The sequence below is a fragment of the Saccostrea echinata genome, unplaced genomic scaffold (genome assembly GCF_033153115.1).
Source record: "Saccostrea echinata isolate AGI-Se365-2 ecotype Australia unplaced genomic scaffold, CSIRO_AGI_Sech_v1 ptg000029l, whole genome shotgun sequence".
Taxonomy (NCBI): Eukaryota; Metazoa; Mollusca; class Bivalvia; order Ostreida; family Ostreidae; genus Saccostrea; species Saccostrea echinata.
The window spans coordinates 7,885,001-7,907,711 of record NW_026889778.1 but is presented as its reverse complement, the minus strand read 5'-3'; the positions used below and the strand labels follow the sequence as shown (position 1 = coordinate 7,907,711).

At 34.1% G+C, this 22,711-nt stretch overlaps 2 protein-coding genes across 2 annotated transcripts in view; both read left to right on the top strand.

The window, feature by feature from the left end:
* The first annotated feature begins 8,392 nt into the window (after window positions 1-8,392).
* On the top strand, window positions 8,393-12,667 carry LOC133195539 (high mobility group protein B3-like). The gene is made up of 5 exons (XM_061331412.1): window positions 8,393-8,530; window positions 9,378-9,514; window positions 9,872-10,121; window positions 11,073-11,179; window positions 11,571-12,667. The coding sequence occupies exons 1-5, from the start codon at window positions 8,527-8,529 to the stop codon at window positions 11,679-11,681; spliced, it is 609 nt and encodes a 202-aa protein (XP_061187396.1). The 5' UTR covers window positions 8,393-8,526; the 3' UTR covers window positions 11,682-12,667.
* Window positions 12,668-22,304: 9,637 nt separating this feature from the next.
* Window positions 22,305-22,711, top strand: part of LOC133195542 (uncharacterized) — a 30,700-nt gene continuing 30,293 nt past the window's right edge. The window contains exon 1 of the mRNA XM_061331415.1: window positions 22,305-22,619. Within this exon, the coding sequence (XP_061187399.1) occupies window positions 22,434-22,619 (186 nt within the window). The 5' untranslated portion in view covers window positions 22,305-22,433. The remainder of the gene's footprint in view (window positions 22,620-22,711) is intronic.

Sequence of the window (22,711 nt, the reverse complement as noted above, 5' to 3'; positions counted from 1 at the left end):
AGAGAGAGAGAGAGAGAGAGAGAGAGAGAGAGAGTATCAAACAGCTTATTCTGTAAAAACTTATTTCTCTTAAATACACGTATATATCAGGTCATGCATTTATAATTACCATTTAAATTATTGGGTGTTTTTTTTTTTTGTTTTTGTTTTTTTTTTTTTTTTTGTATGAAGAAAAACGGTATGTACATGTTTTGTGCTGTAGGTTTCTGTCAAACATTAGTTATTATGGATTTTGTATGGCGTTATTTTCGTACATATATGGAAGAAATATTTTACATGTGTAATAACAGTACAAGTTGTACATATTTGTTGGAAACTTTTTGATGTTTGTACTATCTAATTTTTTTAATGAAGAAAAGCTTTATTTTGATCAAGAAAAATACAACTTCAATATACGTGTACATATGTGTTTTGTCCTTTTTCATATTAGTTAGGAAAAAAGGAGGCCTACAAATATTTTTATATAACCTCCAATATTTTTTTTTACTCAATTTTTCTTCAAATCTGTAGCTAACAGGATCTTGGTAAAAATCGATTACAACTACATAAGTAACATTTAAAACCACACCTTACAATGCGGTGAATCCTGCTTTTATATATTATTACTTTTTTTCAAAGATAAAATGCAATCATCAGGAAAATGGTCAATAATAACCGATCCCATTGAGAGGCATGCGCACGAAAATGGAAATTATGTTATCTATTTTTAGCTAAACTGGATTGTCAAGTGACTTGTCAGCATGTCGGAAGGGCGTGAATGTGTTCTGGATGTATTTCGTAAAAGAATTTGGATACTTTATTCTGATCGTTTTTATGCTTATTTCTACTTACCGTTGGATCCATCAAACTTGTACTGTCTCCACAAATTGTCCACTTTCGTAGTGTTCGATGTGTGTCTCTCACTGCAGTTCGATTGTAATAACGTGTAAGTTATTAGTGTGTGTCAAAACATTATTTACTCAATCCTGATTTTATTTATTTTTTTTACTAATTATTATTTTTATTCATTTCTGATTTACGATTAGTGTTACATTTTGTATTACTTGAATGAAATAGAAATCCCCATAGACAGTACAGGTTTGACATACCTATCAATGTATACACTAGGCCTTTTAGGTCAGTGTGCATCAGCCCGTGACGATGACCAAACGTCTTATATATGGAATTGAGATATTAGTAGAGAAGAGAAATAGTGCCGACACCGTATCGCATGTAATACGCATAACGCTTTATATTCTTGCGCGATAGCTTTAAGATTAAAATGGCGTTAACTGGAATAGCTACATGTATATCGGTCGAACACGCGTTTACTCGGTGTTTATGTAGACTGTCAATTTGATTGGCTGTTATGTTTTATGGAAAACCTGTTCTACAGGTATTCGAATGAACCATATGAAGGTTGCATGTTTTTCTTTTCTAGAGAAAAAGGCGTTATTATATGACAATCAACATCCATAAGAAAGCTCAAAGCGTTCCATTCAAACGGAGAATTTTACCACTCCAATGCGCTTCATTGTATGTTTCTACTCTCAGGACCACAGACTAATTTAGATGTCATTTGGCATATTCTAGCATTCAGCATAACAATAATATAAGACTGAATTTGAAGCTAAAATCTGAATACAATTTCGCCTAACAGAAATCTGTTTTAAGGAAGGTATAATTAATCGAAAAATTAGCATATTTAGTATAAAATTAACTGAAAGTAAAGTTACATCAAAGTAATGTATAAACTAGTGTTGATTATACCTCACAAAGTAAATAGTTTAATTAGAGTCAATATTTGTTATTAATATTTGTTACTGAATGCTCTTGACCTACACATTATTGCAATTTCATGGTAAAGAAATGCATTAATTACATGTAGGTGCAGAGTAGTTAAAATATCTAAATCAGATAAGAACCGTATTCTTTAGGTATATATGAGACTACTCTTCCCAGCCCAATGTTGAGAGAAATGTTCCCAGTTAATGGAAATTTTCAAATAAAACTAGTTCGTCGAGTATCTATTTAACTTATATGATTAAATAATAAATTAGAGCTAAAATGACGTGTTTGGTTTCAAAAGAATCTTAAGACGTCAATGTACTGTGGTGCCTGGTTTTTATCCCTGGTCTGGTCCTTCATATTTTCTGTTACAAAATTGTCCGTGTTTGGGGGAATAAATAAATGTTATAGATTTACGTTGATGTTACAGGGATTTTCAACAACCTCATTTTTAAAACTCAGCATTTCGTAAATTCTCTGGTCGTTACAATTACCATGTTAACGAATGTATAACGTATAATATGGTCTGACATGTGTTGTATTATGTGATTTAAATATGTATTTGTGAAACAATATCAAAAAATGTGGCATACGGAAAGCATATAATTTCGAATGTTAGTTCGAAATATGAGACTGGACATATCCAGGATACAAAGCCGTAAATGGTCTCCTTACAGATAGTTCTGTACAGCCACTGAGTAACGCCCTTACCTTGTGATTGACTTGGGGAGGAACTACAGAATTCATAAAATAGAAGTCTTTTCTAGAAAGGACTACTGCGGTATAAGTACTTTTCTTTACAATGTAAAAACTTGAAAATGTTCGTTTTCTTCCCGATTGTTTTTATATTTATAAGAGTCCATTAATTAGAGAGGTTTAGTAAACTACTTGCAGTGCATGGCGGATCCAGGAATCTTGAAAAGGGGGGCCCGACCAGTTTAATTGGGGTCGGGGTAGGGGCCCACAGCCACACCAAAAATTTTTTTATTAAATCATGTATATTTTGGACAAAAAAGGGGGCCGGGTCCCCTGCCCCCCCCCCCCCTCTAAATCCGCCAGTGCCTTGTACGCTTACCATGTATGTGTATACTCGAGTATTACAAGATAGAATCTTTCCAGAACAGTTTCTCCTTAAGATATTTATTAATTGGTTTGAACGTATTTTAGTGCCTTTAAATTTTACAATTAAGATCGGGCCAAAATTTTTGAAAACTTAATCCGGCCTTTTCCCTACATGTGAATTATATCAAACATATTTACACATATGGGTCTCAGTGTATAATGAATAAGCACAGAAAAATATGATAATCTGAGGATCGAATATTCTATAGGATACTTTCTTTATGTAACACACAAATTAAATAGAATTCGCAAGAAGTAATCATTGTATCAACTTTTTAAATAAATGTTTGTTCAATTGAAAACATGTATTCATTCTCGGCATCATTTAACGATTTATTTCCATAAAGTGTGAGTATCAACAGTACGTAATTTACCCATTCGCAGAAATTTGTCGACAAATTCTTTTCTGGTTTCTGTATATATATATATATATATATATATATATATATATATATATATATATATATATATATATATATATATATTTTTTTTTTTTTTTTTTTTTTTTTTTTGCATGAGAAGGAATAATGGTGAGTATTCTCCACAATAACAAAGGGGGCTTAAAATTACATTAACATCGATAAAAGTTGTGTCGAAGCCTTGTATGTAATATATTTAAGCGTCGAATTCCGCAACAGAAGTAAAAGAATTAAGAATAATTTTTTTTTAATTGTTAATGAGGACGAATTTCTTTCTACATGGGGTAATGAATTACATTCGTCAATAACAATGGGAATGAAAGTTGACCTATAGGTTTGTATAATCTGCATGTGGTTATGTTATAGTCATGTGAATTTCTCGTACTGTAATGTGATTAATTACAACGCAAATTTGGGATTATGTCAATCAGATATTCAGGAACTTGGTTGTTATAAAGTACATTGTAGTTAGTCTAGCATATTTTCTTCTTTCATGTAATGGTTCCCATCCAGTTTCAAAGTAAAGTGAATCTTAAGAAGCCTATAAAGTTAGGCTCGTGAAAATTCTAGCAGCATATAATTGTATTTTTTTTTTCTAATTCTTAATTTTTAACTTTCCCCCACATTACATCCACCCCAAACCAAGGAAGCATTATTCTAATTGTGGTCTAATAAAGGTTGTGTACACGATTTTCCCGGTTTACTACAAATTTAAGGTTTTTAATAAACCAATTTTTTTCTTTACGCATTTGCTAAAATATTATCAATATGTGTAGAGCAACTTATAACATGATTGAGAAAAAAAAAATCCTAAATGTTTATGCGAAGAAACAAATTCTAATTGACTTTGGTGGAAGAAAAAAGTTTAGGATAACAAGTTAAAAACTTCTCAAGTTAAAAAATATTGTTTATTTTTTGAAGGATTGAATTTGAGAAGCCATTTTTCGACCACGTTTCTAGCTTGGTGAGATCAGAATACAGTTTAATTGTTTTCGATATATGTTTCTATTCGTTGATATACAATAGAATGACCTGGTAAAAATCAAGCTTGGTATTTATAAAAAAAAAAAACAAATTATTTTCATGAAAGTGATTGTACAAGTGTTTGAATATGATTTGTTCCATTACTTTACCAATATATAAAAGTTAACAGTGACCCAGGTCTATAATTAGACATAATGGAAGGATCAGCTTTCTTAAATAAAGGGAGGAAAAGTACAATCGTATAATGATCTGTTAAACAACAGACATAATGGTTTTACAATAGTATACACTGTAGATTTTAGCATCTTGTAACTAATATTGTCCGGGCCTATTGCTTCTTTACAGGGAGAATGGGGGAAAAAATATCACAAAAAATGTGTTATTGCACACAGACATCAGGTAACACATGCAGCGCCGCTATCGTCAATGCATGGAATAGAGGCAAAGTATCGGTAAGCATTTAAAACATTTATTTTTTCTTCATTTGAAAAAGTAACAAATATACATGTATCACTATAAGCAGAAGTATATTGTAGGGGGATATCTCGTGGTCGTAGGAACCGGGGGCAAAGGGGGGGGGGGTGTCCCTCTAATTTTGCCGATATATAGATTACTATAAAAAATATAGCTACATGCTTTTGCCCCCTCAATAAAAACGTCTGATTTTTTTTATTTGGCTTGTTAAGGAATTTTTGGTAGTTGATAGTGCCCCCAACTGAAAATGTATGGCTATGCCCCCCCCCCCCCCCAACAGAAATTGCTTACTACGGGCCTGTTTCCACTATATCTATCAGGGCTTCCACTGGACCAAAATTCTCTTTCGTCACTTTTTCGTGGAGCATATCACGACCTTTTTTAAAATTTTTTCCATCATAGTGATCATACCATTTATATACTAATGTATTCGTTTTTGAATATATGCCATATCATATCTACTACAATATTCTATTCTTAAACTTGTAATCATCTCAATGCTTCACTTATTTAATATCCAACCAGCATATCTTCTGAAAGAATAACAAGTTGTAAATTTCAAAATATTTTATTATGGATTTGAACAATATCATTACAGGTACAGTAGTATGCATTTATAATATCATATTAAACTGTCAGCACATACATAATACATATAAAGGTAAAAATAATGAATGTTTCAAGCATTAGCTTATAGTCACAAGTCTCAAAAAACTTTCAATCAATTTTAAAGTTGTTGGGAGCACTACTTATTTCACTAAACATCACTATAATATCACAGTCACTTATATTTCACAGTAAATTTAAGATCCTTCTTGATTTGGTTTGACTCCATTTCTTGAAGGCCACCTCAAAGTCCATTTCCTCCGACTTACTAGAGATGGAAAGTCTCATTAGGTTTTCTAGGGTGGAGGTTTTCAGGGAGTTTCTCGCATCAGTCTTTATGAGGTTCTGCCTGCTGAATCTTTGTTCACAATCTGCTGTGCTGACAGGAGCAGTGATCAGGCGCTCAGCAGCAGCTGCCACAATGGGAAACACCTCCCTAGCCCTAAAAGCTACCTGACAAACATCTAAACAACTATAGACACTACCCTAGGATTTGACTCTACCTTAGCCCTGCAGAACTCTACAAAATTCCCTAACTCATTCCTACACTCTCTAACCTCGGCTACTTTACAAACAGAAAGATGATTAGCTATATATAATATCAATGTCCTCAGAGGGAGGATTCCTATCAGCAACTGTCTGAGGATCAAAGAACCTACTCAAAGCTGACAAAATCAGAGCATCTCCCCTATCAGTAAATCTAGATTGCAAACTAGCCTTAACAGCCTCTATAAAAGTGCTACATGCCCTAACTGCTTCTGACCTTTGTCCTAGACTATCCCTTACTGTGTGACCTTGAAACTCAAATGTGTGCAGACCGGATTCATCAAGAGTTGGCTCAGAAGGAGAATGCTGCAGAAAGGCAGACAAATTACTACCAGGGTTGCTAATCAATTTGTCCAAGACCTTGACTGTTGAATGCAAAAGGCAACTGACCTCAGTGAAATCTAGATCTGACCTTTGATATGACCTTGACAACATAGCTAATGGTTTCAAAGTGTCAGCTAAGAAGTGTGCAACATACAGAAACTTGTAACAAGAAAGGGGCTTGTGGAGAGCTAGTGACTTAGCAGAATTTTCCTCTAACATGACTGCAACTACACTATGATAATTGTCTACTACTGCCTGAACACTACCCTCAAAACTTAACCACCTAGTGTGGGAAACTTGCTTGAGCCTACATGTAGTGCTCCTGCTACCATCTAAGATCTCTTTAACCTTCTCTAACCTAGCCATGTTCTTAGGAGATTTTTCAAAATACTTGTACAAATCATTCAGAACTGCCTGAAACTTAACTAAGTAAGTGACCTTATCAGCTGCCTCCCCACATGCAAGTGCTAACCTATCTGCTATACAGTGTGTTGCTAAGATACCTGGGTACAATTCTGTAAGCCTAGTAACAACTCCACTCTTACACCCTACCATCACAGAAGCGCTGTTGAAACACCAGCTAACCTATCCAAGTCTAATCCCTTATCCCTAAGCATACCTATCATCTCTGAAGAAATTGCCTCTGCATTTGCAACTGACAACTGCCTAATGTCTAAAAAGTCTAGAGATGGAACTATCCTACTACCCATACGTTCTAAAAACCTAACATAGACTATAAGATTCTGGTGAACTGACACATCTGTAGACTCATCTAACATAACACTGAATACAGAGCTAGCCTAACCCTATCTGGGATCCTATCAAGAATCACATCGGACAACGACTGCTGAAACTCCTGAACACTGCTATTACTCTCATATGTTGTATGGGCATCAACATGTAGATCTTTAAGCTGAAAACTACCCTAAAAATAATAATTTAAAAAAAATAGTTTTTTTTTATTTAAATAGACCTTAAATAGATTTTTAAATGACGATTGATACAAATAGATATTATCTATACTTGATTTAACTTTAAATACGTCTCTCAATAATTTCAAGTATAGTTTGGAATTATTTTTACTTGCATCTGTTATGTGGTGTTCTATGTTATTATAAAAATTTTCGATCGCATTTTTTTCCCATATTTTTAAACTTATTCCTGCATTTTATTTTTTAAAATATTTTTACCAGTCAGGGTTTCTTTTTGTCTTTTGAGCCCTATTTCTTAATCTATTTTTTAGTTCTAAGTGTTTTACGCAGAGTCGAATCAAACCAGGGTTTGTCTTTTGGATGAATTACAACCGATTTTTCAGGAAGTCATTCCTTCACAATATTCAGAAATGTTAATTGATGTGAAATTCTATATCCGGTGCTTTACTTATAAGTTTATTTCAGTCAGTAGTTATTAATTTATTAGAAAACGAGCAATTGCAATAGTTTTATAAAGAGGTTTAAGGGTAAACTTGCATTCCCGTAACTATATGATAGCAATTTAAAGAAAAAATCGATGACAAATAGTGTATCGTTTTTCAAAAAAAGTTCTGTTTAAAATCGCTTTGTGTGTCTCTGTTTTTTTTTCTTGGGGGGGGGGGGGTCGAGCAATTAATCTTTCTGAGCATTTTGTATTTTTCTTCATTACCCATGATAGTTAGATAGTATTTTGTATAATTAACATAATTCATATTTTGAGTTACAGATAGATATGACAAAATTTCATTACGCTTTCAATCACATTGCAGACCTTTGTATAGCCTATACATAACTGACATACATCATTTACACACGGTCTAATCTCAGTATCATATTTGAAAAAAAGAAAATTTAATGCAGTCCTCGTGTTCTAATATATATGGATTGAGTGAATAAATTGCACTTTCAAGATTGATATCATTTATAGACATAAATCAATAAATAAATAAATAGCACATCTCCAAACAGTGAAAAATATTATCTTTATATTTATTATGGCATATTTACTAGTTATTTGAGCAGTAATCTTGGAGTAAAAGCTAAACTCTGTCAATATCGCTGCCCTCGGTGTTTTGACACTTTGATATGATTAAACACAAGTCGCTCAACCACTTAACACCCCCATGGGCCTCACAGTTTAATGAATGTAATTAGAGTGACTTCCCTTTGAGCTGTTTATGACTGCGGCGGGAAAAACAATCACTCCCATTGGCGGAAAAGGGTCACGTGAGCTACATTGGTTAGCGTCTTACCGGCCGCACTGCTCTATATTTCCTTCACAAAGAATTGTACAGCGTTCATAATACTACACTATGGGTAAGTTTCCTTCTATACGCTATGTAGTAGTATGATAGAATGTATAAAGGGCTATATAGTAATAGTAACAAAGTCAAATGAAACAGTTTGAAATGGATGTTTTTGGTTTGATATTGATCGGAAATGAAGAAAAATGTCTAGAATTCCTTTGTTTGGGGTAAGAATGGTAAATAAGGCGGGCGGGAAGGTTTTTTTTTCGTAGTTTCATAATGATTGTATATGCACTTGTAAACCTTATATTGCAATAGTTAGTTTTGCGCAGAATTAATTTCAATTTAGTTTAATATGAATTTTGCATGTTTGAAATTAGTAAATTTAGATTAAAAATATGTTGTTTATGTGACCTATTTACCTAGATTGGACAACAAAGGGTAAATTTGAATTTTTTAGGACAAGTTTTTTTTAACATTTTGAGTAAGATGGGAGAAAGTGCCGTGCATCAGTATGCAATTTAAGAATCAAAAATCTTAATTTTAAAATTGTTATGTGTGTACAATAAAAATTGAGATTAATTTTAGATCTGCAGTGGGAAAATATTTTTTTAGGAAATGGATATTATTTACATAGCAGTTAAATAAGAAGAGATGTTTAATTGAAAGAATGTTATGATGAGAGATTTTGGTTAATTAAAGAAGTATGCACTGTTTGATGACAAAAAAATGTATAGGAAAATGAAAGTATACTTCTGGGGTAGGGGGATACACAAATAGTATTTGGACATTTTAAAAGAGTTTCTAACATTAAGATTTTGAAGAAAAAAATCTTATGCCAAATTGACTTTAATCCTTAAGTGATTTAGAAATGAGAAGTGTATGATCAAAATTAAGTCCTTCTTGGTCTTGTGTAGGTCGACCAAAAGCAGAAGGTGGTAGGAAGAGGAAAGCCAAGGACCCCAACAAGCCAAAAAGGTCCACATCAGCGTACTTCTATTTCCTGGGGAAAATGAGAGAAGATGCAAAAAGTTCTGGCAAACCCATAACAAAGGTAGAATTTGTGTACACAAAGTAAAAATTTCTTTCTCCTGACCTTGGTGTCGCAAAGCATTTGACAGAAAAGCCAAAGTGAAGCTAAAGCATTGAGGATTGTTTTCTATGTCTACTTATGAAAATCTATGTTTCTATGTCTACTTATGAAAACTCACAAAACCAAAATCATTTCTGTTTTATTAGACTCATTTAATTGTTCCATTTTTTATTTAAAAAAAAAAAAGTTTTCACTATTATCTTCCATCATATTTTGTCAATTCCAGTTGGTGTTTTGGCCATAGTGGACCAGCAGAACCAATGAATTTATTTTTGTAAAAAAATTGGATACTTCTTATATCACCATATTCTGTTTCAGATCGCAGAATTCACAAAAGAATGTTCAGCAAAGTGGGCCAAAATGTCGGAGAAAGACAAAGAGCCATACAACAAAAAGGCAGCGGCTGACAAGAAGCGATATGATGCAGAAATGGCAGCTTACAAAGGCAAGGACCCCAGCGAGGCAGGCAAACCCAAGAGGCCACAGTCCGCGTATTTCTGTTTCCTGGCTGACTTCAGGGAAAAAATGAAGGGAAAGAACATTGACCACAAGGAAATCATCAAAATGGGTAAGATTTAAAATCAAAATAGAAGGACCTCTGTATGTGGGTAATTAAGTGATGGTTAGATTTCTCTATCAGGTATTTATTATTGTTGAAAAATTGGACCATATTTACTGTCAATTATCAAATTGAATCGGTAGCATACAGTCGAATATATGGTCGATAATTTGAACTTTAATTTAAAGGCTAAATTAGATAAAGTTAACCATAAAATATTCAGATATCCCCAGGAATGAAAACAACATTTCAATGCAAATCTGTGAGACCAACTTCAGTTGATGCTCAGTGGGAAAATTTGTCCGCCATTCACAAGGAAAAAAGAGGAACGTCCTTTGATAATGTTCAAAGATAAACCATTTTGTTTATAAAAATAAATTTTGGGGGAAAAAAATAAGCGACTATCAATTTTAAAATTTTTTCTATTGATTCTCACCGACATGCTGCCTTCAGCGGCGATTTTTCAACACTAGTATTTATTAAGTTAAATATCTGATATCTGATTTTTTCTAGAGGAAATTCTTGTTTTACTTAAATAAAAATGTCAATAATTACTCCCCCCCCCCCCCCCCCCCCAAAAAAAAAAAGAGAGAGAAGTTTAAGAACAGCGCTAGGCTAGCAACCTGAGGTCCGATTTTCTAAACATGCAGAACCGACTTGGTTTAATGTTTTATATGTTATCAAGTGGTCATCCCAGTTAGAAACTTTATTCTCATGTTTAACCATTATTGTAAATGATAACCTTGGAATATATCCATGTTGTGTTTTTGTAGTACATACATGTAAACATGATAAAAACTAAAAACAATTGAACAATAAATGATATTCAAAGATTCGCAGTTAGTGTTCTTTACAATATCATGTCAACTGAATCATTTCCATGAAAGATGAGACAAAAATTGTTTGAATAAGGATTATTAGGTTGCCAGAGGTAATTTTCATATTAAATTTTTTCTTTAGCTGGTGAGGCCTGGAGGAACCTTGATGATAATGAGAAGAAACCATTTGAGAAATTGGCCCAGAAAGAACAAGAGAAATATGAACAAGCCCTGGCTGATTGGAGAAGGGTAGGTGGAGGAGACCGTATAAGTTGTCTTCATTTTAAAACTGTACATGCATATTCTCTCATATTTTATAGAGGGTCATTTAGAAAATGGTATCATTCTTTGTATTACTTCATTGGTAACATGGTAATTTTATTAACAAAATGGGAAGCACCTTGTGGAAGCAATATAATTACAAATGTTGAGAATTTTTCTCCATTGAATTTGGCCCATGGCATGCAATCATGATTTCAGCCAGGTAAAAGTACTGGGTACCAGTGTATTTTGAAAGGCCTGAGTACTTACATTTGAATGTTTCTAACTTTTGATACAAGAATTCTTAAGCACATTTCAAAGCTGTTTTTGAGCATTAAGTGTGTAGGTGAATCTGTTAATTTTATTTTCCCTGTTGTAGGGCGGCGGTGGAGCATCACCAGCCAAGAAGTCCAAACAGGAAGAGAACGGAGATGACGACGAAGATGATGAAGAGGAAGACGAGGATGAAGATGAAGATGATGATGAATGAAGAGGAGGATCTTAGAGAGAAATTCCGACCCAATTAAAGCCAGTCCATACCGTCACAAAGATCTGCATCACTATTGACTTAATGACCTAGCACTACTGTGGAAAAGAGATCTCACCTAACCACTGCTGACTCCATGTGTTCTGTTAGAAGTGGAAAAAAAAAATAGTTTTGTATTTAAAAAAAAAAAATGAATGATAGTTGGATGAAATTACAAGGTTGTTTGATGAACTAAATGAAGTTATGTCCCTTGACAGTGCTAAATTATGCATTAAAGCTTTATATAGAATACATGATATTATTATACATTTGAGGTATGACAAAGTCTTTGAACAAATTTATTTTGGGTGAAATAACAGTTTTAGTAATATAGAAAGGTTGGTGCAATCTGGTTGTAAATATTCATATTTTTATCATTATAGACAATTCATTTTATCATATTTAATCCCATCTGTTTTGTCCCATGTATGTAAAGCATTGTATTAAAAGTGACTCTACAAATTTATAAGTTATACTGCGTATTGAAAGGTATGCATTGCACAGATACTCCATCCTGACCCTGTGTGACACAGGGATTATATTTTTTTTTCTTCTGGATTTTTTCCACTCAGGGACTATAATGTTGACAGGCATTTAATTTGATCATTTGCACCATTTTCAGCATTTTTTCAAGAAATACGATATTTTATGTCTCGTGTTAAAAAAGAAAAATTTCCAAGCAATAATTCTCTGTAACACTTCTTTATAAATGTCAGAATTTATCAGTGCTGATTTTTTTTCAAATATTTCATCATCCTCATCATTTTTCATGTAGAAACATATCATGTGTTGGAAATTTGTGCAAGTTTGTATCTTTTTAGTGAGAATTTTTAAGAACTAAATAAAATCAAACATTTTTTTTCTGTCATTTTATGTTTAGAAAAGTTTAGTTTTTACAACTTCCAATTAATATTGTTTGCAAGTTGTATGTAATAAAAATGTGTGCTTAATTTGAAGGCTTTTGATTTGAATATTTTTTGGAGACTTTACTTGGACTGTGACTAAGAATTGAGCTCAAATGGTTGAAAATCTTGAGATAAGAGCTCTGTGATCGCCTGAAGAATGGAAGTTGTGTAAAGCAAGGTTTTACTGTATGTCTGTCAAAATGGCAGTGTACCTTTCACAGTTTACTCAAAGAAATAATGAATTGCTTTCCTTTAACATTCCTTTGAAAGAAAAAAAGACAGTTGACTGAATGTCAATATATTTGTATACAGTAATGCATGGTTATGGCAAACATGCTTATTTTGGTTTCTGTTGGGTCTGAAACCTACTTTAACGCATTGCGTGTAGCAAATAACGCTTCTTACGAACCAAAATTGCCAGTCTTTGGCATTATAAGCATGTTATACTTTAGTATCTTTTTATTTTCAATGGTTGCTTGCATTTAAGGTCATGCCCAACATACATGTACATAAATTTAAATTTACGATGTACCTTTCCAACTCGTAATTTTCCAAGATATTTTTAAATTTAAAATCGTAGTAATGTTAAATGTTCTTAGATAAAATATCAGCATATATTACGAAGAGTTTTGACCAGATATCGAATGATGAAATTTCTTGTATGTTTTGAAGAAAAATATTTTTAAAAATTAGTTTAGCTTGTACTTCCTTAAAGTTTGATTTAAAGGGGATGTACAGCATTACCAGGCATAATGTAATTACACAAAGGTCCCTCAGTAATTGGAACAAATAAATTATATTGGGAATAAGAAATTGAAGTCCAAAGCTACGCTGAGTCTGTGTACAAATATTTACTTATATAATGTGATTGTGTATCCATTGCTGAACAAAGTTCCTGAACCAATTTTTGTTACTGACCACAAGTTGAGCACCCTAAAGCTTGGTGAGTTAAAAGCATGTAACTCACCCCTTTCCGCCAAAGAACAATAGATACACAAAAATGGCTGTTTGTCAGCAATAAGTGTGCCCATGTGTTTTGCACTTTGTTGCTGATTCTGTTCATTTGATAGTTTGTACAGGTATTTCCAATACTCTTGAATTGTTTTGGAGTGAAATTCAAGGTTTTCACAATACATGTACTTTGAATTAACATAGTAAGAGTTGGCTTTTCTTTGGAAAATATGCGTGCATTATACAGACAAGTGAAGGGGCCCAAGGGCCATAATGGTCACCTGAGTATATTATAACAATCCATAGATTAAGAGGGCTGGGTGGTTGTGGCCGTTTTCAGACTATATTGATCTCCTTTAGAAGAAGAGCTCCATATAAAGATATACAAAAATGATCAAATTTTAAAACTAAAATGTATGAAATTTTTGTTTGCCAAATGATAGTTGACAGCTCAAGGTATCATATCTAAAAAAATAAGTCATATCTGATGGTTAATTTGTTGACCCACCAGCCTCCTTGAAACAAAATATAAGCTGATAAATAAAGCTATGTTGCCCAAAAGCAAGAGAAAAAGGATAATCAGGGATCAACAAAATATTAACTTAGTACTTAATAACAAATCTTAAAGTTGATTTATTTATTTGCCTGTACTTTCCCCCATTTGTCATCCTCATTCGAATTTAACCAATAAAATAGTTCAAGAGCACTATCAGTTAACACATTTCATTCCACCTCGCATTGGCCTTTCTTTGTCTTTTAAGATTATTTATTGTTCAAAGATATGGTATTTTTGTACCATTTTCATTAATTTGTTATTTAAAACTTTTCCTGACCATTAAAAACTATGAAAGTACTTTAGTATTAAATATGATAAAATTTCTTGTATAATTCTGTTATTCAATTGAAATTTTAAGTTACATTATTTAGAGTGATTTACTATTATAGGTGAATAACAAAGGGGAATGACTTTTTTCAGTAGAAATTTATAAATTGACCAAAGGGTACAATATTTCAAAATCTGGTAATAACACCCCCGCTTATTAAAACTTCATATACTCTAGATGCCATGGAGCAGCAAAGAAGATTTTCAAGGAAAATCTATTTTCACTATAGATTCAATACAGCCCCACCATAATACGAAAGCCCCTGACCAAGAGGCCAAGATAATCACAATTTTGAAAGAGTTGCCCTTGCTCATCATAACTATATACTTGGTTTATCTGCTAAATACCCAGGGACAGAGTGGTAGATTTCAAAGAAATAATGCACTTTCACTATATAATCAATAGCCCTCCCCCTTTCTCGGAGAACCCCTCACCCTGGGGCCACAAATTTTACAATCTTGTAAGAGGCACCCTTGATCATTAAAATAATGCAATTAGTTTATCTGCTTTTTATGCAGGGGAGAGAAGAAGAGTTTTAAAGAATTAATGCATTTTCATTATATGATCAAAAGAGCCCCACCCTAACACAAGAACCCTTGGCCGAGGGGCCAAGATATTCACAATTTCTGAAGAGGCGCCCTTGCTCATCATAACTAGGAGCAGGGAAGATTTTTAAAGAAATAATGCACTTTCACTATATAATCAATAGACCCCCCGCAGAACCCCTCACCCTGGGGCCACAAATTTCACAATTTTGGAACAGCTGTTCTTAGGCACCCTTGATCATCATAACCATGCACCTAGTTTATCTTCTTTATAAACAGGGGGAGAGAAGAAGTTTTTTAAAGAATTTATGTATTTTCACTACATGATCAAAAGAGCCATGCCCTAACACCAGAACCCCAACCCAGGGGCCATGAAATACACAAATTTGGAAGAGACACTTTTCTTCATCATAACTATATACTTAGTACATCGGCTTAATGCTCAGGAGCAGAGAAGAATTTCAAAGAAACAATGCACTTTCACTATATAATCAAAAAAGTCCCCTCCCACAGAACCCCTCACCCTGGTTCCACAAATCTCACAATTTTGGAAGAGGCACGCTTGATCATCATAACTATACACCTAATTTATCTTCTTTATATACAGGGGAAGAGAAGATTTTCAAAGAATTAATGCATTTTCACTATATAATCATTAGAGCCCCGCCCTAACACTAGAACCCTGACCCAGGGGCCATGAAATTCACAATTTTGGAAAAGGCAACCTTCCTCATCATAACTATGCATTTAGTTTGTTTGCATAATACCCAGGAGCAGAGGAGAAGATTTTTTAAGAAATGATGCATTTTCACTATATATTCAACAGAGCCCCACTCTAGCACCAGAACCCCTGACCCTGAGGCCATGAATTTCACAATTTTGGTAGAGGGCTCAATCCTTATTACAATCATGCGAACAGTTTGACTGCTTGATGTCCAGAAGTAAAGAAGAAGATTTTTAAAGATTGCGTTAATTTTAGTGGTTTTTGTCCCACCCCTCAGGCCCCAGGGGGACAGGAACCATGAAATTCACAATTTGTGTTCCCCTTCGCCCATAGATGCTATATGAAAAATTTGGTTGAAATTAGTCGAGCGGTTTTAGAAGAGAAGCCCAAAATGTTAAATGTTAACGCACGACGACGGACGAAAACGGATAGCAATAGGTCACCTGAGTTTACACAGGTGACTTAAAAATAGGTAAAAAAATAAAAATAGACAGGTTAAGTGGATCACTAAATGAGGGAACGCTTTGGGAAGAATTATTAATTAGAGAAGGGGGAGACCAATGGTTTTCTCAAAACACTTTTCAATTTGACCCAAGCGCAATGAATTCCTTATGTTATGGAGAATCATTGCAGCAACTTAGAGAAAATTCGTTATCTGGAAACTGCAATATGTGAATTTCTGACCTTGGACTTTGAACTTTTGACCCTAGAATCGATAGGGGTTTCCGGATTTATGATATATGTAAGTAAGTACATGTGTAAATGATTAATTAATGCAATGAGAAACATTTTTAACAAATTAACTATTCAAACACCTGGCCCATCAGACCTATATGTCTCTTTTAGCAAAATTAAATGAAATACGTATATACACATATTACTCATAGCGTTTTTAGCTTACCAGAGTTGAAGGCTCAAGTGAGAAGAATTTGGGTGGGGTCATTTAAAAAAAATCTTCTCAAGAACCACCGGGCCAGAAAAAGTAAAATTCATGTAGAAGCCTCCTGAGGAAGTGTAAAAATCATATCTTGGGTAAGGTTGGGTCACGATAGGGATAAAAGTTTTACATGTAACTGTAAAAATAAAAAAAAAATCATAAAAAATATTTTTCTCAAGAACTATTGGACTAGAAAAGAAGAAACGTGTAGGGAAAGTTCTAGACATAAAGTAGATTTTAATTATTTTTTTTTTTCAAATCATGACCCCTGGGGGTAAGGTGGGGCCACAATTAGGGATCAAATTTTTACATTGATACATATAAGATAAATCATCTTCCAAAGAACAGAAAAGATCAAATTTATGTAAAAACTTCCTGGGGTAGTATAGATTCTAAACTATTCAACTCATGGTTCCTGTGGGTGGGGCCACATTGGGGAATCAATGTTTTGTATGGAACGATGTAAGATTTTTTTTAAATCTTCTAAGGAAATACATTAGAACCATTTATTTGCAAACATTGCAAACATTCCCATGTTGTGTGAATTTAATTATTTTTAAATTATGGACTCCGGGGTTAGAGTTGGCTAAAATCAGAATCAAATTTTACATTAAGCATGCATGTATAGAACGTGCTCTATAACTGCAAGGCCATGTTAGTCATATGGATATTGAAGCATCCCTATTGTGTGGATTCAGAGACCCCTGAGAGTTACGGTGGTGCCATAATACGGGGTCATAATTTTCAAGGAAATGCAAAAATCTTCCGCAGAACAGCAGGGCTAAAGTAACTCAGGTGAGCTTTGTGGCCTATAGGCAGGCTTTTTTTTTAGGTTTACCTAGGGAAATTTGATAAAAGAGACAGACACGTAGTATGGTGTTGTAAGATAAAATTTGTTCATTGTAATACCGTAATAAAAAGGGAAATTACGTTTTTAGAGAAATTAAATTCTCTTTAATCTATCATTAAATACCAATGCTTATTAGCTTGAAGTGATTTGTGATGTCTTAATCCAATGATAGCACAAGCTTTATACACTTTGCCTTATGTATATAACAATTGAAGTAAATAATTAAAAGAACTAAAATACAATGTAAGTGTAAAAGCATGCAATTTTTTCCTGAATGCCCGGATACCTACAAATGCATTTGTTGATCAGATCAATTTGCAATTGGAAAATGTATAACTGGTGCATTCATTCACGTTTCCTGAAAATATATTTGAGATCTGATAATATGATTAAGTATGATGATGAACTTTGGATAAATACCATGGGTAAAACACATTACTTTGTGAATTCAAAGACATTTTTATGAGCATTTTCAATAACTTACCGGTAATTGCTGATTTTCAGAACCTGATGATCGGACTACCTTAAACTAGAAGACAAACGCGGGGGCATTGTGATAATTTTACCGACCGATGCATTCATGTTTCGTAAAAAGAGGAAGAGACTGAACGAAAGCATTTGTGGATACATTCATTATCTCATTCGAAAACACATTGTATTTACTTCAATCTACACAAGTGTATAGTTTGATAATAAATAGATTGAGGCTTGGGCGAATGGTTTTCATTGGCTATAAGAAGAAAAGATCATGCAGCTAAATAGAGCAGTGCTCTATTCGTAAGTCAGACTTGTAAGGCTCGAAAATACGTGTATTAAGTGAGTATATATACACGAAAAGGCTAACTAAAGTTCCATGACTTAAAAGGCAAGCCTTACCGCGTGTACCGGCCTAAAATGACTCGGTGAGTGTTGTGGCCCATAGGCCTCTTGTATAATGGAAGCATCCTCAAGTTTTACAGATTCAAGTTTTGTAATTAATCATGGCTCCGGTGGGTAAGATTGGGCCTCAATCAGGCTAGTAGTATACTGTATAGTATAGTATAGTGTGCTATAGTATATTTTCATTTAGATGCCCCCCCCCCCCCCCCCCCCACACACACACACACCTTTTGCTGCTGTAAGATCAAGCACTTGCAAATTCCAAGATTTGGACAGTTTGGTTTTTTAAGTCACCTGAGTCGCTCAGATGACCTATTGCTATCTGTTTTCGTCCGTCGTCGTCCGTCGTGCGTTAACATTTTAACATTTTCAGCTTCTTCTCTGGAATTGTTGTACAATTATAACCATTTTTGGCAGGAGGGAGCTCTATTGGTTATATAGTGAAAATGCATTAATTCTTTGAAAATCTTCTTCTCAGTCCCTGGGCATTTAACAGATCAATAAGTGCATGGTTATGATGATCATGAGTTCCTCTTCCAAAATTAGGAAATTTGTGGTCCCAGGGTCAGGGGTTTTACGGGAGGGGGGCTTTAATGATTATATAGTGAAACTGAATTATTTCTTTGAAAATTTTCTCCTCCTGTCTATCAAACAAACAAACCAAGTAAATAATTGTAATGAACAAGGGTGCCTCTTCCCAAATTGTGATATTCATGGCCCCTGGGTCAGGGGTTCTGGTGTTAGTGTGGGGCTCTATTGATTATATAATGAAAATGCATTAATTCTAATAAATAATCTTGTGTGCTCCTGGGAATTGAGCAGAGAAACAATTTGCATAATTATGATGAGCAAGGGTGCTTGGGGCTGTGTTGAATCTATAGTGAAAATGCGTAATTTCTTTGAAAATCGTCCCTGCTCCTGGGCATCTTGGAGGAAGAGTAAAAGTTTTAATAAGCAAGGGTTTTTTTAACCAGATTTTTTATATTCTGGGCCATTTGGTCAAGTGTTCTGTTGCTGTTTAGGGCTCTATTAATTTGTATTCTACTGAGCTCGAGAGAAGTTATCCCCTTTTGCTATTCACCTTTGATAATTAATCACTGTAAATAATGTATTTACAGATTAGTAGAATAAGAAAATTATGCAACTTTTGTTGTATTAAATAAAAAAAATACTTTCATAGTTTTCATGACCAGATAGACTTGAAAATAATAGATAAAAAAATGAGACAAAATAACTCTTCTTATTAAATGTTCTTCAAAGAACAAAAGAGGCCAATATGAGGGATAAGATTATGGCGTTAAATATAGACGTATAGAAGCACTTTTGTTTTGTTAATATTCTTCTTGGTGATTATAGTGATAAATAGGGTCAAGTAGAACTTATGTTTTTAGTTTGTTTATTGTTTTACGTCCCTCTCGAGAATTTTTCACTCATATGGAGACGCCACCACTTGCCTGTGGAGGGCTGCAAATTTTGACCTATACTCGGCACTCAGGGCAATTGAGCAGCACCTATACTGCGACACGGGACCTTGGTTTATACGGTCTCATCCGAAGGACCGGTCTCCACGTCCCGCAGTGGATTCGAACCCGCGACGTAAGGGTCAACTCCTTATACCGCGACTCTATCTAGCAAACGCTCTAACCACTGCGCCTCGTTGATTCTGATCATCCCATTTCTCTTGGTTTGGGGTAACAAAGCTTCATCTATCAGTTAATTTATTTTTGCTTGTCAGATTATTTTGAGAATCCCCCCCCCCCCACTTGTTGGAAAGTTAGTTTTTTCTTTTGCTTGTTAGATTTTTTTGTGAGATTTCACCCCCCCCCCCCTCCACCTTTCCCCCACATTTGAAACCGATGTTACTGGCTACATGGGAACATATAGGAATTACATTGATAAGAGTAATAAGAGTATAGAGCTACTCTGAATCATATTATAAGAAAATATTCCTAAGTTGTGTGGATTCTTTTTTTTTCAAATTATGTACTCTGGTTTAGTGTGAAACTAAAGTCTACATAATGCATGATATATTATTATCATAATCATTATAATAATGAATTCTAAAACCTTAAAGCTACAAAAATAGTAACGGGAACTAACCAAAAAAAAAAAAAAAAAAAAAAAAAGATAGATGTCTATGTCGTTCTTCAGCGATTTCTTCAATAGCAGGACGAGGCTTTCCTCCATAATTCTACTGTCTTAGAGAGATGGACAGGGACTGCATACGTGTGGATGTAGGTTATGCTTATCCACTTCTAGGGACTGCATACATGTGGATGTAGGTTATGCTTATCCACTTCTCTATAAAGAGAATACCAAAATTTCAATTTAAGAACTGATGTTTTTGTAATGAAAAATGCGTCTTAATTGTATTTATCTAAAATTCAAAAACTTCATATTCTTTCACTCCTATCCTCCCCTTTTAGGGGATTGCACTGACCCTAATAGGGACGACGTTAGGGTTGAGGGGGGTGGGGTGGCTGAAACTGCATGCAGTGCATGACCATCTATAGCTATAGTGTAGTGTAAATGAGATCGTCTCATTGATTGAGGTCGGAAACAATCCGCGTACGTATACACCCTGTTTAATTTTTTTAACATGTATATATTATGATATATATTTAGTGAATTAATTCATTTATTTTTTCAAGGCTAAATTAAAAGGAAGGATATCAAGTCTGAATTGTTTTTGCAATCAATTATCATTTTTGTAAACGTTAAATTCTATATCTAGAACGTTCTGCAGACCTAAATTTTGCATTTATACACATATAAATCTTTCAGCATTTAACAAAATAATCAAGGCTTATTTTTCGGATACATCATTTGACTGGTTAACTCCTTCTACAGTTTTCAAGATAGTGTGTGTGTGTGGGGGGGGGGGGAGGGGGCGGGGGAGGAGATGAGGTGGGGATGGGGGGCTTACAGAAATTTTTGACAAGCAAAAGAGGAAAGAGAAAAAATCATCAGATCTTATTTTTGGGGGCACAAGCAGAAATTAGCTTTGTTTTTCTTATTTCTTTTGCACAGTACATGTATATATACTGGCAAACCTCCACAAGGCGTCGGAATGGGGGGGGGGTGCATTGGGTGCTATCGCAACCCTTCTTAAAAAGAACACATCAAGAAAATTTCATGTTTGAAAAAAAAAAACAACAAAACTTTCTTATTCAGATGATAAGTAATGTTGCAAATAACTTCAAGAATGCACCAGACCCACAATTATTATTATTGTTGTTAAAAAAAAATCTGGCTCAGAGTATGGGGTTCCCTAGCTCCCACCCACCTCCACCCTATAGAAATTAAGCGACGGCCCTGATTTCAAGGCAAACCTGTAGATTTTAATTATAATTGAAAAGAATTTTCATTTTTTTTTCACTTGTAAAATTCACATATTTGGCACCACGTAGTAATATTAGTAAGTTGTAAGAACTTGTTTCCAATCCTTTTGATTTATTCAATAAAATATGTTCAAAACATTTTTTTTTCTATTGTTTGTATAATGTGCTTATTGACAACCGGTGTTTTAGAGAGGAGAATCATAATATTTACTTCTGTCCTGTAATTATTTTTTTTTGTACATTCTCTTATCGTCAGAATGATCGACAAAGGTTTAAAAAGAAAACAAGAATAATTTTAGGCTAATTATTTGAGTGGTAACTAACAGTTATTACTAATGACTGAACCAGACACGCCTTTGTTTTCGTTGATTAGTCGCAGCCTCCTCATTGATCAATAGAGAAAGTACAAGTAGGTTTGATTGTAAGCATGTGAGCTGCAGACATCATCGATAACTGATGAGGAGTTGATGAATATTTAAAACAGCATTTACTGGTAGGAGTGCAATGTTTTGCAAGTGTACAGTTTTGCATAAAGCTAATGTTTACCGAGCTGATAGGCTTAGAGACAAAGTTTCTTCTCTGCACGCTGTGCTTTCAAGGGGCATAACTCTGTAATCCACGTTGATACAAACACAAACTGACGCAAGGAAATTGTTCATTAACCATGTGATAGTTACTCTGTGTAGAAGCATTTACTGGCATGGAAATTTATTATGCGGTGTCTGCGTTTGAAGCCCCACAAGGCGAAGGTTCTGAGAATATTTTGAGTTTTGAAAAAGGAGACAGATTTGAAATTTATGATTGTCATAAAAATAATTGTGAGTGGTGGGGGGCTAGGGCCCTCAGAGATAGCTGTGTTGGATATGTTCCCTCCAAATATATGAAGGTTTGTTTTTATAGAAAAACATATGTAATATATGTTCCATTACTTTTATTTATATTAATTTATTTTTTTAATTAATGATTAAACAATTGTTA

Bases quoted from the DNA above. Each gene is read 5' to 3' on its own strand.
- LOC133195539 (XM_061331412.1), top strand. The intron at 10,122-11,072 runs GTAAGATTTAAA...TTTTTTCTTTAG, and splicing joins CAAGGAAATCATCAAAATGG to CTGGTGAGGCCTGGAGGAAC. The intron at 11,180-11,570 runs GTAGGTGGAGGA...TCCCTGTTGTAG, and splicing joins CCCTGGCTGATTGGAGAAGG to GGCGGCGGTGGAGCATCACC.